The 15,563-nt window shown below is 42.6% G+C and overlaps 1 protein-coding gene across 2 annotated transcripts in view; it reads right to left on the bottom strand.

Annotated features, from left to right (window-relative positions):
• Nucleotides 1-13,939, bottom strand: part of ZNF292 (zinc finger protein 292) — a 109,406-nt gene extending 95,467 nt beyond the window's left edge. The window contains exons 1-3 of one of the 2 annotated variants that reach the window (XM_033234542.1): nucleotides 13,425-13,939; nucleotides 10,964-11,134; nucleotides 10,567-10,763 (exon numbers count right to left, since the gene is read on the bottom strand). In XM_033234542.1, coding sequence (XP_033090433.1) covers nucleotides 10,567-10,734 — 168 coding nt within the window. In that variant the 5' untranslated portion in view covers nucleotides 10,735-10,763; nucleotides 10,964-11,134; nucleotides 13,425-13,939. Of the gene's footprint in view, nucleotides 1-10,566; nucleotides 10,764-10,963; nucleotides 11,467-13,424 lie in introns of those variants that run through there. The other variant, XM_033234541.1, reaches the window with a different exon arrangement.
• Nucleotides 13,940-15,563: the final 1,624 nt, after the last annotated feature.

The raw sequence follows: 15,563 nt of genomic DNA, 5'->3' as shown, positions 1-15,563 counted from the left end.
CAGAAAGTTCCTGTAGAATAATAAGAAGTAATGCTGAAAACAGTAAACAATGGAGGAGGGAGAGCACTGGGTTCATGCTTAAATGTAGGTTTTTTCCTACGCATCAGTATTTCTCAAATTGGGTTCTGTGAACATAATGTTGGGTTTCTAGCATTCACTTTAAGAAATGTAAAACTGGCCAGGTGACGGGGCTCATGCCTGTAATCCCAACAGTTTGGGAGGCCAAGGCAGGCAGATCACCTGAGGTCAGCAGTTTGAGACCAGCCTGGGCAACATGGCAAAACCCCGTCTCTACTAAAAATACAAAAACTAGCCGGACTTGGTGATGCCTGCCTGTAGTCCCAGCTACTCGGGAAGCTGAGGCAGGAGAATCGCTTAAACAGGGAGGCAGAGGTTGCAGTGAGCTGAGATCATGCCATTGCACTCCAGCCTGGGAGACAAGAGAGAAACTCTACCTCAAAAAAAAAAAAAAGAAAAGAAAAGAAAAGAAATGTAAAACTGTATTTTAATTTTGATGCTTCTAAATAAAAGAATGTTCGGGGCCAACTAGACTAAAAGACTAGCTTAAACATAGGGACTGCCTACTTTTTTACTTACTACTGAATTGAATGCCACTGACCCTCTAAAAGAGTATTTTTCAAACTGTGGGTTATGACCTATTGGTGGATTATAAAATCAAGAGCAACATTTTAAAATAAGTAAAAACAGAATGTGTCACACATAGTAAGGATAAGTATTGTTTTGTGGTCATTTTGTTTCAGTGTGACAACTAAATGGTGAAGTAAAATAAAGTTACATCTTACTCCAGGTTGAGTATGCCTAATCTGAAAATGCTTGGGACCAGAGTGTTTACCATTTCAGATCTGGAATGCTGAACCTGGATAAGCTGAGGTGAATAACTTGTAACTCTGAGATCTACAGACTTACTCTCTTTGATTTCTGCAAACTGAAATTTGAGAAACACTGTTACAAGACGTAGTCTGCCACTGAGAAAGACAAAAGCAGGACTTTGGAGAATTTCACAAACTGAAAGGAATGTTAAAAGCAAGTTCACTGGGACAAGAACTAGGATGTCATTATCAGACTATACAAGGTAGAGATAATGCAACACAACAAATTCAGACCAGGTTTAATATCAAGGTAAAGAACCATGGTAAATAAAGAGGTCATTCTAGCCACGCAAGGTGGCTCACGCCTGTAATCCCAGCACTTTGGGAGGCGGATCAAGGTCAGGAGATCGAGACCAGCCTGGCTAACATGGTGAAACCCCATCTCTAGTAATACCAAAAAAAAAAAAAAAAATTAGACGGGCATGGTGGCACATGCCTGTAGTCCCAGCTACTTGGGAGGTGGAGGCAAAAGAATCACTTGAACCTGGGAGGCGGAGGTTGCAGTGAGTCGAGATCACCCCATTGCACTCCAGCCTGGGCGACAGAGTGAGACTCCGTATCAAAAAAAAAAAGAGGTCATTCCACAAATCTTCTAAAGTCTCAGTGATGGGGTGAGGATGCCTCTCTTCTATTTAGAGACTGAGATCAGAAAGCAGGAATGGGAATGACTTTTGCCAATCAGATGGACACAGATGTGGTTAGAGAAAATGAGTGACAAGAAAGAAAGCAGAGGCAATAGCAATTGAGAGTAAAAAATTAAATTTGTCCTATAAAAGTGCCTCACACTGCAGTAGGGAATAAAGGGAAATGGGACATGTGGTAGAGTGTTACAGAAACGGTCCCTAAAGAATCACATCTCCCTGTACCCATAGCATGTGTGGTGCCCTTCCCACAAAGAGGCTGAGTTTGACCACTTAATTGGCAGTAGCCAACGGGACATCAGTATAAATATGACACCAGGAGGGGCATACAAAGTAAAGCATGTGTGGAAAAGAACTTACTCTCTTGATGCCATGTAAAGAAATCCAGGCTACCTTACTAGAGAAGGCTAAGAATAGAGAAATAAGCTAGCCCAAGGGAAGCCTTTAGACCAGCCTGTCTGACAACCACCAGACATATGAATGAAACCATCTGGGACCATTCAGCGCCAGATAACCTGAGAGCTGACAGCAGAACCACTCAGCCGACCCACTGACTTGTGAACAGTAATAAAAATGGCTGTTCTTTTAAAGGCAATAAGTTTTTGGATAGTCTGTAACATGGCAGCAACTGAAACAGGATACTTGGGGGGGCGGGGTGGGGGAAAGAAGGGTTGTAACATTCTGAATTTAACTTTTATTTCAATGCCTCAAACACAGAAGGATGAGTCTTTAGGCCATGTAACCATAAATCTACACTTACAAGATTTATCAAAACTTCTTGGCTTGGCATCCTAAACTCTTAGTCTGGTTTTAATCTATCCTTTCAATTCTATCACTTGACATTTTTCTCCAAAAATGCCAGTTTGAATAGTTGGTCCATTTATCTGAGCTGTTATTCTCAACCCTCCCACTTCTCTTTGGTTATCCAAAATCCTTCAAGATCCAATGTAAATAGTGTTTTCCTTTCCTGCTCAATTTTTGGCTACAATAATTTCAAGATGCTCTACTTCTCTTAATCCATACTTATTACACCGCTAGATGCCTTACTATCTAATACTGTCACTTAACAATTAATACACACTGTTGATTTTGTAAGCTCTTTAGGGTAGAGGTCCACTCCATAATTCTCCATAGCTACCTTAGTGTTCCCACATAAGAGTAATTTAAACATCTGATTAGAATAAATCAAGAAAAGATACATATAACTGAAATGTATGTGTGGGTTTTTTTTTTTTTTTTAAGGCAGAGTCTCGATCTGTCGCCCAGGCTGGAGTGCACTGGCATGACCTAGGCTCACTGCAAGCTCTGCCTCCCAGGTTCACACCATTCTCCTGCCTCAGCCTCCAGAGTAGCTGGTACTACAGGTGCCCACCACCACATCCGGCTAATTTTTTGTATTTTTAGTAGAGATGGGGTTTCACCGTGTTAGCCAGGATGGTCTAGATCTCCTGACCTCATGATCCACCCACCTCGGCTCCCAAAGTGCTGGGATTACAGGCATGAGCCACTGTGCCAGGCCTTATGTATGTAACTGAATTTTAACAAATCTTCTTAGCTGAACATATTTACTTAGAGACCTTTAATCTTTCTTTTTAAAATGTAAGTCAAAGGGGAAAAGGTAACATTTTTCTTTTGAGATACATTGTGCAACTGCCAATGCCAACAGAAAAACAATGAATCAAGAGGCTCTCCTGGAAAACAATACATTGTTAAAAGTTGCAGTGTATGCTGACAAACATATTAATGAAAGCAAACTTTCCATTTTACAACTATAAGAGGATACTCACATTGATTGGTTAATTTTATAAACTGAATTTATCTGTAGGAGTTGGGAAAAATAATGTAACCTCTCATCTTTGACAGAATCTCAAGCAAATAAGTACAGCAGCAGTTTTACAGATAAAAACCTATGAAAATCCTGTTTGGCAGGTTATTATATGTTATGAAGTACATCTGCAGAATGAATGTTCTCTTCCCTCATTTTAATTTAGGACCAAAAAGGATAAGAAGGGGACAAGCAAAGCTTAGTAAAGTTTTCCCCTTTGCTAAAATTGATATAAGCATATTCTGCAAAGTAGAATTTATTATCTCTAACATGCAATCATACTAATTATGAACATTTAAAACATTATTTCCCCTGAGCATTATCTAAACTTCTAAAACTTTAAATGACTTATTGCTCCCTCAATACCTGAAGTAATTATCACTAATTAACAAGCAAGCTATCTTTTCTTCTGATTTGAAGTGTCCTACAAATTAAGATAGCCTCTAATAGTCAAAAAGAAGAGTCTAATTTTTAAGGAAAATGCTTGGCTTCAAAGATCTTGCAGTTATAATTAAAGCTAAGCAAAACATGTATATAAACAGAAGAATCAACTTGTATCAAACTGATGAGACATAAAATATACAAAGAAATGTCTAAATATGTAACTTACACATTCTGTAGCTCTAACAGTGTTAATTTGGTTTTTATTTCTTATACCAATCAGGCACCACTAATGGCTAATAAAGGTAATGAAGACTAGCTCAAATAGTACCTCCTTGGTAAAGCCTTCCCTGATACCCCAGCCTGAAGTGCTTACTACCTACTTTGAACTCTTTAAGTTACTATACATAAAATTAACTTACTCTCCCAAATATCCACTGATAATGAACTGATTAATCAGACACAGTCATAGACTAGAATTACTATACACTATACAACAGAAAGCCATAAACTTACATGAGCAGCTATGGAATGAGCTAGAAGATGCCTCTAGGGGGAGGGAAAGCAAGATGCAGTGTAGTTATCTTCATTTTCTTAAAAAGAGCAAACTAGTTCTGGAAACTATTAGGGGATTTGTCTTCATGGAAATGAGACCAGAACTCTAGAATGGGAAAAAGATCAAGTTTTCATTGTATGCCCTTTCTCAGGGTGAATTTTTAAAAACCATTTCAATTAGTACATTTTCAATTTAAAACAAAACAAAACAAAACAAACAACAAAAAAGCAAAATCAGGCTGGGTGCAGAGGCTCGTGCCTACAGTCCCAGCACTTTGGGAGACCAAGGTGGGAGGACTGCTTGAGCCCAGGAGTTTGAGATCAACCTGGGCAATGTAGGGAGATCTTGTCTCCACAAAAAATGTTAAAGTCAGTCAGGCATGTTGACGTGCACCTGTAGTCCCAGCTACCCGGCACGCTGAGGCAGGAGGATCACTTAAGCCCAGTTGGTTAAGGATGCAGTGAGCCGTGACTGTGTCACTGCACTCCTGCCTGGGTGATAGAGTGGAGACTCTGTCTCAGAAAAAAAAAAAATTAAAAATAAAGCAAAATGAATTTGTTAGTTAATACACTGCCTTTTGACATCTTTTCAGCTGTCATTTTGAAGTGATATTTAAATAATATCTTACTAACTTATATCCCACTAGTCGCCCATATCTTTTATTTCCTGTAACATCTAAATCTAGGTCCTTGCATATAAATGCTTTCTTAAAAGTAGGGAATTTGTTACACCAAAATGTCAAATCTTTGCTTTAATCAGGATAATTATGCTGAAGTTGCTACCTTCTTTAACCTAGTAAGAGTTGTTTTACTAACTGTTTAAGTAATTGCTTGTAATTTCTGCTAAGAAAGTAGAAAGCTTCTTGACCTCTCATGGTCAGTACAAATTATACTTAAATATAGTTGAATATCATTTACCTGAACCTGTTCCAAATTAACCATATTTCTGGAGTTTAACTATCTCAATATGAATAGAGTATAAGGACTAAAAAAAAAAAACTTCTAAATATATTATTTTTCTTTCTGTTCAATGTTTCTGAAAAGGGCACTGCAGGTATTTAGACAGAGGAATTATGTTTCCATTTGTTGGGACTGTCCTGATCACTTCAGAAAATTTAGCATTCAGGGTCATGGGCACCAAATGCCAGTACCACATCCCGAGTCATAGCAACATCCAAAAGCCTGATCCCACATATTTCTAAGTGCCCTTGAAGAGAGAACTGGAGGTAGGGAAAGTACTATGCCCAGTTGAGAAGCACTGCTTATATGAACTAAGAAAATTTTATATATATACACACACTTCATATATATGTATATATACACACACATCGTATATATGTATACACACACATTGTACATATGTATATACACACACACCCACACACACATTTTTTTTTTATTAGAGTCTCTTGTATCTTATATCCTCTGTAACATCTAAACCACCTAGGTCCTTGCACATACGTATACACACACATGTATGTGTGTGTGTATGTATACACATACACACACGACTGCAATTCAATCCTTTAAAACAACTGTCAGCCACCAGATCACTACTGATCAATGGTCAACAACAGTTACAACCAACCAGTCAGTCCAGTATATGGTGCTGTCAGTAAATATCATAATCCAACAAATCAACTATTACAATGGCCAATTTTTCCAACCATTATTTTAAAATCTCTTTAGAACAACTCCTCTGTTGGAATGCTTCTTTTAAAACTCCCAAATAACCTTCCTCTTTACTGTACTCATCTCTGCAATAAAATATATAAATCACAGTTTACGATTTTCTGTCTACCTTCCTCCAGAGACTACAAACTCTTTGAAGCCAGTGACCATGATCATGCTTGCCTAGCCTGTATACAGTAGATGTTCAACAGAAATGTTGAATGACTGACTACTGGCCCAGTCTAATACAATTAACTAGTCCAAAAAGTTCCAATTATAACCAATTTTTTATATAATAAATACAGTAATAATCCTAAAACAAGTAAATGCAAATTACTTCTGGTTATTCTATAAACTTATTCTAAGTCAACTTTAAGAAAATGAGTTGGTTATATTGCCCATATTAAAGCTAACTTTGAAAAGATACAAGGAAATTTAAGAGCTGGGCGTGGTGGTGTATGAGGTCTCAGCTACTTAGAAGGCTGAGAAAGGGCCGGGCATGGTGGTTCATGTCTGTAATCCCAGCACTTTGGGAGGCTGAGGGGGGCGGAACCAGCCTGACCAACAAGGAGAAACCCTGTCTCTAGTAAAAATACAAAATTAGTTGGGCATGGTGGCACATGCCTGTAATCCCAGCTACTCGGGAGGCTGAGGCAGGAGAATTGGAGGCGGAGGTTGTGGTGAGCCGAAATTGCGCCACTGTACACCAGCCTGGGTGACAGAGTTAAACTCTAACTAAAAAAAAAAAAAAGAAGGCTGAGACAGGAAGATCACTTGAGCCTAAGAGTTTGAGGTTGTGATTATACCTGGGCAATGTAGCAAGACCCCATTTCTCAAAAAAAAAATAAAATAAAATAAGGAAAATTTAAGATTTATGACAGGCACTCTACCATGCCCATCCTCCACTTACTCTTCCCTCCTCCCACTTAAGCTTTAAGCAAATTCTCATTTAAATAAGCAAAGGGGGGGGGCTTATTTCCAGAAAGAGCAAAACAACACTGTTAAGAAAAACATTTAATGCCTTTCATTTCTATTCTACTCAGAATTCAAAAAATCTATTAATCTCCTACCTCACTCAAAAATAAAACTCTATAATAAGCAACTCCTATTTCTGTGGGTTTCACCACATTCTCCAGAAACTTAACTTTTGTTCATAAACATTACATAGACAGTAAACTAATTCATTTTTTAAAGTAAATGCAAAAATAAGAGTTACACAAGCACTAAGCATCAACACTGGCAGAATATTAATTCTGAAGCCCATTAACTTTGACAAATGTTTATTCATCTTTGCCTTCTTGAAGCATGTGACTATCCCAGTTTTACAGGAAAAGCTTAAATAGAAAAAGTTAAATAATAATCTCAAGGTTAGAAACTAACAGATAATTTCTAGCTCCTAGTATCCCTGGCACTATATTTAGATTGTGCCAATAAATTCTACAATTGTTAAACATTGCTTCACTCAACTTCATATCAAAATGCTAGGTAGTAATTGCTAAGATACAATTTTATTTTTATTTTTTATTTTTCTGAGCCAGAATCTTGCTCTGTCACCTGGGCTGGAGGTGCACAGTGCACCATCTCTGCACACTGCAACCTCTGCCTCCCTGGTTCAAATGATCCTCCCACCTCAGCCTCCCGAGTAGCTGGGACTACAGGCACTCGCCACGGAGCCTGGTTGTTTTGTTTTGTTTTCTGTATTTTTTGTAGAGAAGGGGCCACATCATGTTGCCCAGCCTCAAGCAATCCGCCCAACTTGGCCTCCCAAACTGCTGGGATTCAAGGCGTGAGCCACCTCCAACCCTGTAAATAAACATAAATAAAACAATGGTTTCAAGTTACCTCCATTTGACAAATACAAAAACTAGCCGGGCGAGGTGGCCGGCGCCTGTAGTCCCAGCTACTCGGGAGGCTGAGGCAGGAGAATGGCGTAAACCCGGGAGGCGGAGCTTGCAGTGAGCTGAGATCTGGCCACTGCACTCCAGTCCGGGCGACAGAGCGAGACTCTGCCTCAAAAAAAAAAAAAAAAAAAAAAAAAAAGATCACTAACATAAATAGGTTACCTGAAAAACAAAACAAAAAACCCCACCCCAGAAAATGTTCCAGAGGAAATCAGACACACTCTGTATCGTTTCAAATGGAGATTGCTTTTAAGTGTACTTAAATTATTCTGAGATTACAGTGTATGAAATATTTTATAATTTTTGAAATCCACAAATCCAGCATTTGTTTCATTACTGTTTGATGTTTTTTGTCAGTAGCATCAATAACAATTTATGTGGTAAGACTAATCATTTAATGAAACTAATGTAGGACATTATTTTCATTCTGATATTTAAAATGCTGTTTCACTCATTTAAAAACTCTTTTAAGTCTGGCGGGGCGAGGTGGCTCACACCTGAAATCCCAGCACTTTCGGAGATGGAGGCAGGTGGATCACTTGAGGTCAGGAGTTCAAGACCAGCCTGGCCAACATATAGGGAAACCCTAAACCCCATCTCTAAGAAAAATACAAAAATTAGCTGGGCATGGTAGCGCACACCTGTAGTCCCAGCTACTTGGGAAGCTGAGGCAGGATAATCCCTTGAACCCGGGAGACGGAGGTTGCAGTGAGCTGAGATCGCACCACTGCACTCCAGCCCGGGTGACAGTGCAAGACTCCGTCTCTCAAAAATAAATAAATAATCTTTAAGTGATAACTTCACAACGTCACACACCCACAAAAAGGGGGGGGGTCTAGCTTGCATGAGATTCTATTTTCACAGAATTATTAATCCTGCTTAAAAATACTGCTGACAAAAGAGAATTTACAGTAATTAGCCTTAAAACTATCAGTGGACACTATTAGGGAAAAAATGTCTTTCAGCAAAGCTAGACTTTAATAGTTCTCACTGATTATTATATAAAAACTGACTCGACTTACTAACGAAATACTTCCTATTATGGGGATCTTAGAGAAATTTTTTTCTCTCTAAAATAAATCTTTAAAGATCAATTAAGAATGAGTGGGTACTGCAAGGTAGAGAAACTGAGAAATTTCAACAATTTTTTAATATGAGAATTCAAAGGAATGAGCCTCTAATTTTGCCACAGGTATTCACCAGACCTATTTACCTAAGTAGGGAGCTTTCACATTGCACATCCTCCTAGACAAGTCACCAGTTGATCTCACAATTTTTGTTTTTAAGATTATGAACAGCCATCAAATAATTTGTGACAATAAAGTGCATACAGCGGCGGAGATTCTTTTGTATACGATCACGTATCCCCGACATTATAAAGGAAAGATTTCAATATTTGGAGGCTAAAAAATAAGTGAAAATGTAATCTACTCAGCTAAAATGGTCAACCATTGTTCTACGTTAAGATCAATATTTTTCCAAAACGAATTCTCTGTAAAGATACATTCACAAGTTAACTCTAAATATGACCTGTGTAAATTGTGTCTTCTTTTTCCTCCTCAAGACAATCCAATCAAAGTCTTCACCAGAGCCAACAACACTACCTTGAAATTTCAAACCTAAGTGTAAGGCTCGTAATGAAGTCCAAATGTAGTCCCAAACTCTCCGATTTTCATCAAGGATGAAATTATTTTCATCACTAGTAAACAGTGTTATTAACATTCCAAATTCTGATTAGAATGCAGTCACTGGTGAGAAGCGTCCTTGGGCAAGCAAAGAAAAGATTTGAAACTACCCAAAGCACAGATCCACATGAACCTGTCGTCTCCCACTTCATCAGGAAGCCAATCAGGGAGAACTCCAAGAAACAGGGGTGAAGGGGTGATCGGTAGAGAAAGGATAGTGGAAATCATACTCCTCGAAGGGTGAAAGCAAATGAGAAACGGACTCTGGAAAAGCCGCCCCAAAGGGCCATTCAATCTGAGACAGATGTACAGGGACAGCTCCTCCACACTAAGGAGATCAAGCTTTACCATGGAAGCGGTGCACCAAGCAAGCAAGTATGGGCAGGAGGGGACAACCTCCGCCAAGCACCCCCTCCCGAACATCTAGCTCAACTAGAAGGGGTCGGCGGGGACTGCTCCTCCGAACATCAACAAAGGCCCCTTCAGTCCTAAGGCGAAATTCGAACAACAAAGGCCCGGAGACAGCCAGGACAGGGCCGGGGCTGGGGGCGGGACGGATGAAAGCAGGGGAAGGCAAAGGAATCAAACCAGTGGGGGCGGAGGCCCGTCGGAGTGGGAAGCAGAGGCGCAGAGGCGGGAGGCGCGGTAATCCCCAGTGCACAATAAGAGGAGGAGGAAGAGAACCTGGCCTCCATTCTCCTCCTACTCTCTCCAATCCGCACCGTCTACATTTCCTCAGCCGCGGGGACCGCGCAGTCCCGAGTTCAGGGAAGGAAAGGGGAGGGGGGATTTTCCGCCTTGACCACAACTCCCTTCCCCCAGCCAGGAGCTGCAGACGACAACAACCGCCACAACTGCAGCCACACAAAGGCGCCTTCCTTCTACTACCGCTCCCACCCGGGCGGAGGCGCCGATGATGCCAAGGAAGCCGCGACCACCTCTCGGCCGCCTGGCGCTCGCTCGCCCTCTTCCCCTTCTAGCTGGGTAAAGGGGGAGGGGACCACCGGGCGCCCTCACCTGGCACAGCTGCTGACAGTAGTCGGTGGCCGCTTCCACGGCCGGTACCCGGCTCTCCCGCAGCTGTCGCTCCAGCTCCTGGAGCTGCTCGCCCAGGCGCTGCAGCTCCGCGACGCAGCCGCCTTCGCCGCGACTCAACCTCTCCTGCTCGGCCTCTTCGTCCGCCATCTTCACACCCCGCTCCGTCGCGTACGCACCTGGGTCACGTGATAACACAATGCCACGTTCGGCGGGGTCACGTGCCAGGCGCGCTTGCACGCCGCCGAGCACGTACAAAGGGCCCGATGGGGAAGATAGGGGGGTGGGGAGAGAGGCGCGAGAGAGCCCGAGGGAGGTGAAGGCAAGGGGAAAGGAGAAGGGCGGGGTTGGGGCGGTGCGGAAAACCGCGGTTACTTACCCCGAGCGGGAAGTGGGCAGTAGCGGCCGAAAGGGGCGGGCTGGTGAAGGCCAGCTCTCGGTCACGTGGGCGCCGCGACGGGAAAAAGCCTAGGGAGGGGCGACCCTCTCCGGCGTCCCGATCCCGGCGTGGCTTTCCCCAGTCCCCGAAGTCTTCTACGGGCATATCCTCCTGTTCCCCAAGAGGATGGCACAGGGAGAGTTCTGAGTGGCCTCGGGCAATGGCTGCATTTGCTGTTGGCCTGTAAGCAGGCCAGAAGCAGAGGAAGAGAGAGAAGGTAAAACCCGCCCATGGACCGCAAGCGTGAGAGCCGAGGCAGGACTATGAACTGTCAAAATTGTCTCTGACTTCTCACCAGGCCGGAGAGGAGGGATCTAGTGCGTGAGGTACCAGATCTCGTCTCACTTGACTCTCCTCCTCTTCAGCCCCAAGAACGCCTGTCCCCTGGAAACACATTCTCTAGGGGGTGGAGGCAACAAAGGAAAAGAACAATTGGGTCAGAGCAGAATGAGGTTCAATCCTCAGTCTGGAGAATGGAGCAAATTCATGAAAAGCATAGTTTAAAAGAAGTCAGAATATGAACAGACCAGATGATTTTTAAACCATGAAAACATTTCTAGAATAAGTGATAACTAACTACTCTGTTTCACCGTGATTTAGACTCTACTAGACTCTACAGAAATCACCAACAATGAAAACAGGCTATATATGAAAGCTATTGAAAGTAGGTCAAGAAAAAAAACAACGATAAGGACTCCATTAAAAATCATAACGGAGGAGAGGAAATTGATGCTAAAATAAACCAATGTTGTGGAGAATTATTATAAATATCTACAGCATTTTTTCCTAATGCTACAAATACAGGTAGCATTCTGAACCACATTTTACTTACAAGCTGAAAGGAATTAATACTTGGCACTTGAACAAAAGAGTAGAAGAAGTGCTACAAAAATCCAAGAGCTTAATCCTAAAGTTCTTAAAAAAACTAATATTTTATTACCGTTAGAGCATTAGACCTGTCACAACTGAATGGTCTACAGAAATTTAGAAACAATGATATTGATGAAGCACCCAGTCTTATCATTTACTCTGAGTGAAGTATATTTTTCTAGTACAAGCATCTAAAAAATAATTCCCATTGTGGGCAGTGTCCTCTTCAAGAGATTTCTAGTAATTAGTGGAAAGTGTTCTACATACTATGTTGTCCAGAATAAATGTTTTATAACCCATCAGTGATGGTGATGTTTTTAAAGCAGCATTATATAAGGTGACCAGGCACAGCTAAACCCCTTATGAAAAACAGTATCAGTTAATATTACATATTAACAAGGTAGAATCTTCAAATGTTTAATCTTCAAATGTTTACTCATGGAAGAGACTAGGAAGTACATTCAAAGGCTGAGGAGGCAGGATATAATAGTATCACTGAGTTGAAAAAGCAACAATTAAGGCAGCTAATGATTTTTAATATTTGCAGCTCACTTTCCCAAGTTAAGTATTTTAGATGCCTAAACCAGGTTTCACCAGTTTGTTATCTTAGGATTCCAGTGAAAAATGTAAAAAGGGAAATACGAGATTAGCCAAATGTACCAGTAAATCCAAGGACTGGTAAGGTGTCACAGGTTAGCAAGCTCATTTCCACTGCAAGTATAATGGTTTGCACCACACCTAATCTATAGAAAGGAAGAAAAAATGGTGGTTGAGGGGTGGGAGAGATATATATCCAGATATTGATTTTTAAGAGAATTGCCTGATAATGTAGGTCATTCCTACCTCTTCCACATAACAACCCTAAAACTAAGGAGACTTGATTAGCAAACTGATTCTGAGCACCATTACTATCTGGTAAATATCCATCAGCATTGATGGCCATGTCTTTTACTTTTATTTGGTATCTGTGAACCCTGTCTCCACATTCCTCCATTGCTACTCCTTTGCACACACAGAAATATTTAGAGCCTACAGGAAATGAAAGGATTGGGGGTGAGTGGTGTCATTAACACTCATTTATTGGGTACTTGATATTTGCAGGCACTACTTGGTTTGGGACAAGTCAGAGGCGAATAAAAGGTCTTCCTGCCTTGAAGAAGCTTACAGTTTTGTGGGAAAATGACCTGCAATGGGAATACATACGATATAACAAGTGTTCTATTATGAAAATTCATGCCTATATTCAACTTAGAACATCATAGTAATCTAAGATACTAACAAGAATGTCCAACAAAAATCTACAGAAGTGCAGGCTTTTTTTTTTTATTAAATGAGAAGGATTGAAAATACTATCCCGTGACAGGTCAACCTTGTCTTGGAAATCTCAGAAATCTCAATCTTATCCATGGAAAAGGCATGACTTCTGTGCCTATGTCCATTTGTTCTTTAAATACCAAACTGTCAGCTCATAGGAACCATTTACACACACACACACACACTGACACACACAAACACGCACACCCCTACTTACTGAGATGTTCCTGGGGAAATTCGAAGACCTGTTCCATTGAGAAAACAAGAATAAGCCCCTGGGGCAAAAGACTCCGCGTCTCTGGGGAACTCAGTATCCGCGCCGCGAGCACCCATGCCCATTTTGAACACAACGCGACTGCTATGGACGTGGTATAATCATATGGACCTTCACTCCCAAGAGACTCGATTTCAGAGAAAATCTGGGAGACAAATTTAGATCCCTACCCCCCACCCACGCGATCAATAAAGCTGGGGAGACCTTTGGGGGAGGGGACAGATGTGCTTGCATCCGGGCCGTGCGTGCCTGCTTCACGGGTTTTCCGGGCAGCACCGGCCCGCACACGCCGGTGCACTCTTTTTCTGGAATTCTTGAAATAGCAGGGCCTGAGAACAGTAAGGGAGCTGGGTTGTGTCTGCTACAGACAAGCGGCGCAGAGCCTAGGGTCCAAGCCAGGGATGCAGGAAGCGCGGCGTTAGCGGATGACCGATAGGTCAGGGCTAAGGCCTGGCAGGTCCTTCCTACCCCCAACCCAGTACACCACGCAGCCCCGCCCTCGCCCCAGCACGCGAGGTGAAAGCGTGAGGCCCGGGGATGGCGGAGACCGCGCGCCACTATCGGGGTGCTGTTTGTCCCTTCCCCCGCTCTCGCCCTGGGCCGGAGAACAGAGAAGGTCCGCAGGCCTGGGGCCACGGAGGGCACCGGATCGGTCCGCTCTGCTTCGCTAACCCAGCCTGCGCCTCTGCACCCTGCCAAGGCCCTGCTGGGCGCTGCGCGGGTTGCTCGCGTCCTCTGTTGTCCGGGAGCCGCCGCCGCCCGCGAGCCAGCAACGCCGACACCCAGCAGCTGCAGGCCCGGCGTTTGCCGCCGCGATTTTTCTACCCAGCACTGAGGATCAAGCCAGCTGTAGCGTGGCTGCGACTCCCCGCTTGTGAGCAGAGGCCGCGTGGGGCCTCCGGGCCGGGAGATTTTGGAGCCTTTCCAGGGCGCGGCGGGGCGCAGGGCTCCGGAAACCCACCCCGGGGATGCTGGAGTCTGTGCTGCAGAGGCCGTGGCACGGGCACTGCTGCCTGATTTCCAGGAGGCTCCATCAACCTACTCTCTTCCAAAGGTCTGGGCAGCCCAGCCACAGACAAGCAGCCTCTGGATCTCAGAAGTGGGGGACGGAGTCTATCCTTGGTTTGGTCCAGTAGAAACCCCCAACCCCCATCCCCAGAGTCTGGGAACCAGTGCTGTGCCCACAGATGCAAAGAGAAAGAGCATGGGTTAAAGCGCTATTGGGATAGGTTAGACACCACACTTTTCCATGGAAGACATTTTCTTCCAGAGGAACAGCAAAAGGAGTCAATATAATGTTAAAAACATTAAGGCAGGTGCTGTGCCACGTGTTGAAGAGATTCCAAAAGCAGAGAAAACATGGGACTCACATTTAAGAGAATTAGTTGTAGCCCTTGAGTTTTTCCCAGAAAACAAAAAAGGATAGCATATATATTTATATATATTTATATGAACAGTTAATTAAATAAGGAAGGATTTTAAAAAATTGTCTATTTGAGTGTCTTTTCCTTTCCATTTGAGGAAAAGCTAAATGCAAATAAGGAGAATAACATTTAAAGAAAATGCTTTTAATAGAGCCTCAATTATCCTAACTTCTAATTTAACCAAGATGAAAATAATTGTGAAATAAAGCAAAATAAAATCTTGGAAGCATAAATGTGGTATACATTTTTTTTCTTTTTTTTTTCTTCTTTGAGATGGAGTCTCACTCTGTCTCCCTAGGCTGGAGTGCAGTGGCCTGATCTCTGCTCACTGCAACTTCTGTCTCCCAGGCTCAAGCGATTCTCCTGCCTCAGCCTCCCAAGTAGCTGGGATTACAGGCACCCACCATCATACCAGGCTAATTTTTGTATTTTTAGTAGAGACAGGGTTTCACCATGTTGACCAGGCTAGTTTCAAACTCCTGACCTCAAATGATCAGCCTGCCTCGGCCTCCCAAAGTGTTGGGATTACAGGCATGAGCCACCATGCCCAGCCTGTTTCTGTAGAGAATACTGGAGTTGGTTCACAGCATTTCTCCGAAGATTCAAAGAGAAATATTTTAAAGTGCCTTTCTTTTCCTATATTTCTAAATTTTAATCA

This window comes from Trachypithecus francoisi, unplaced genomic scaffold (assembly GCF_009764315.1).
Source record: "Trachypithecus francoisi isolate TF-2019V2 unplaced genomic scaffold, Tfra_2.0 Lachesis_group15, whole genome shotgun sequence".
NCBI classification, from domain to species: Eukaryota; Metazoa; Chordata; class Mammalia; order Primates; family Cercopithecidae; genus Trachypithecus; species Trachypithecus francoisi.
This window is presented reverse-complemented; position numbering and strand designations above follow the sequence as displayed.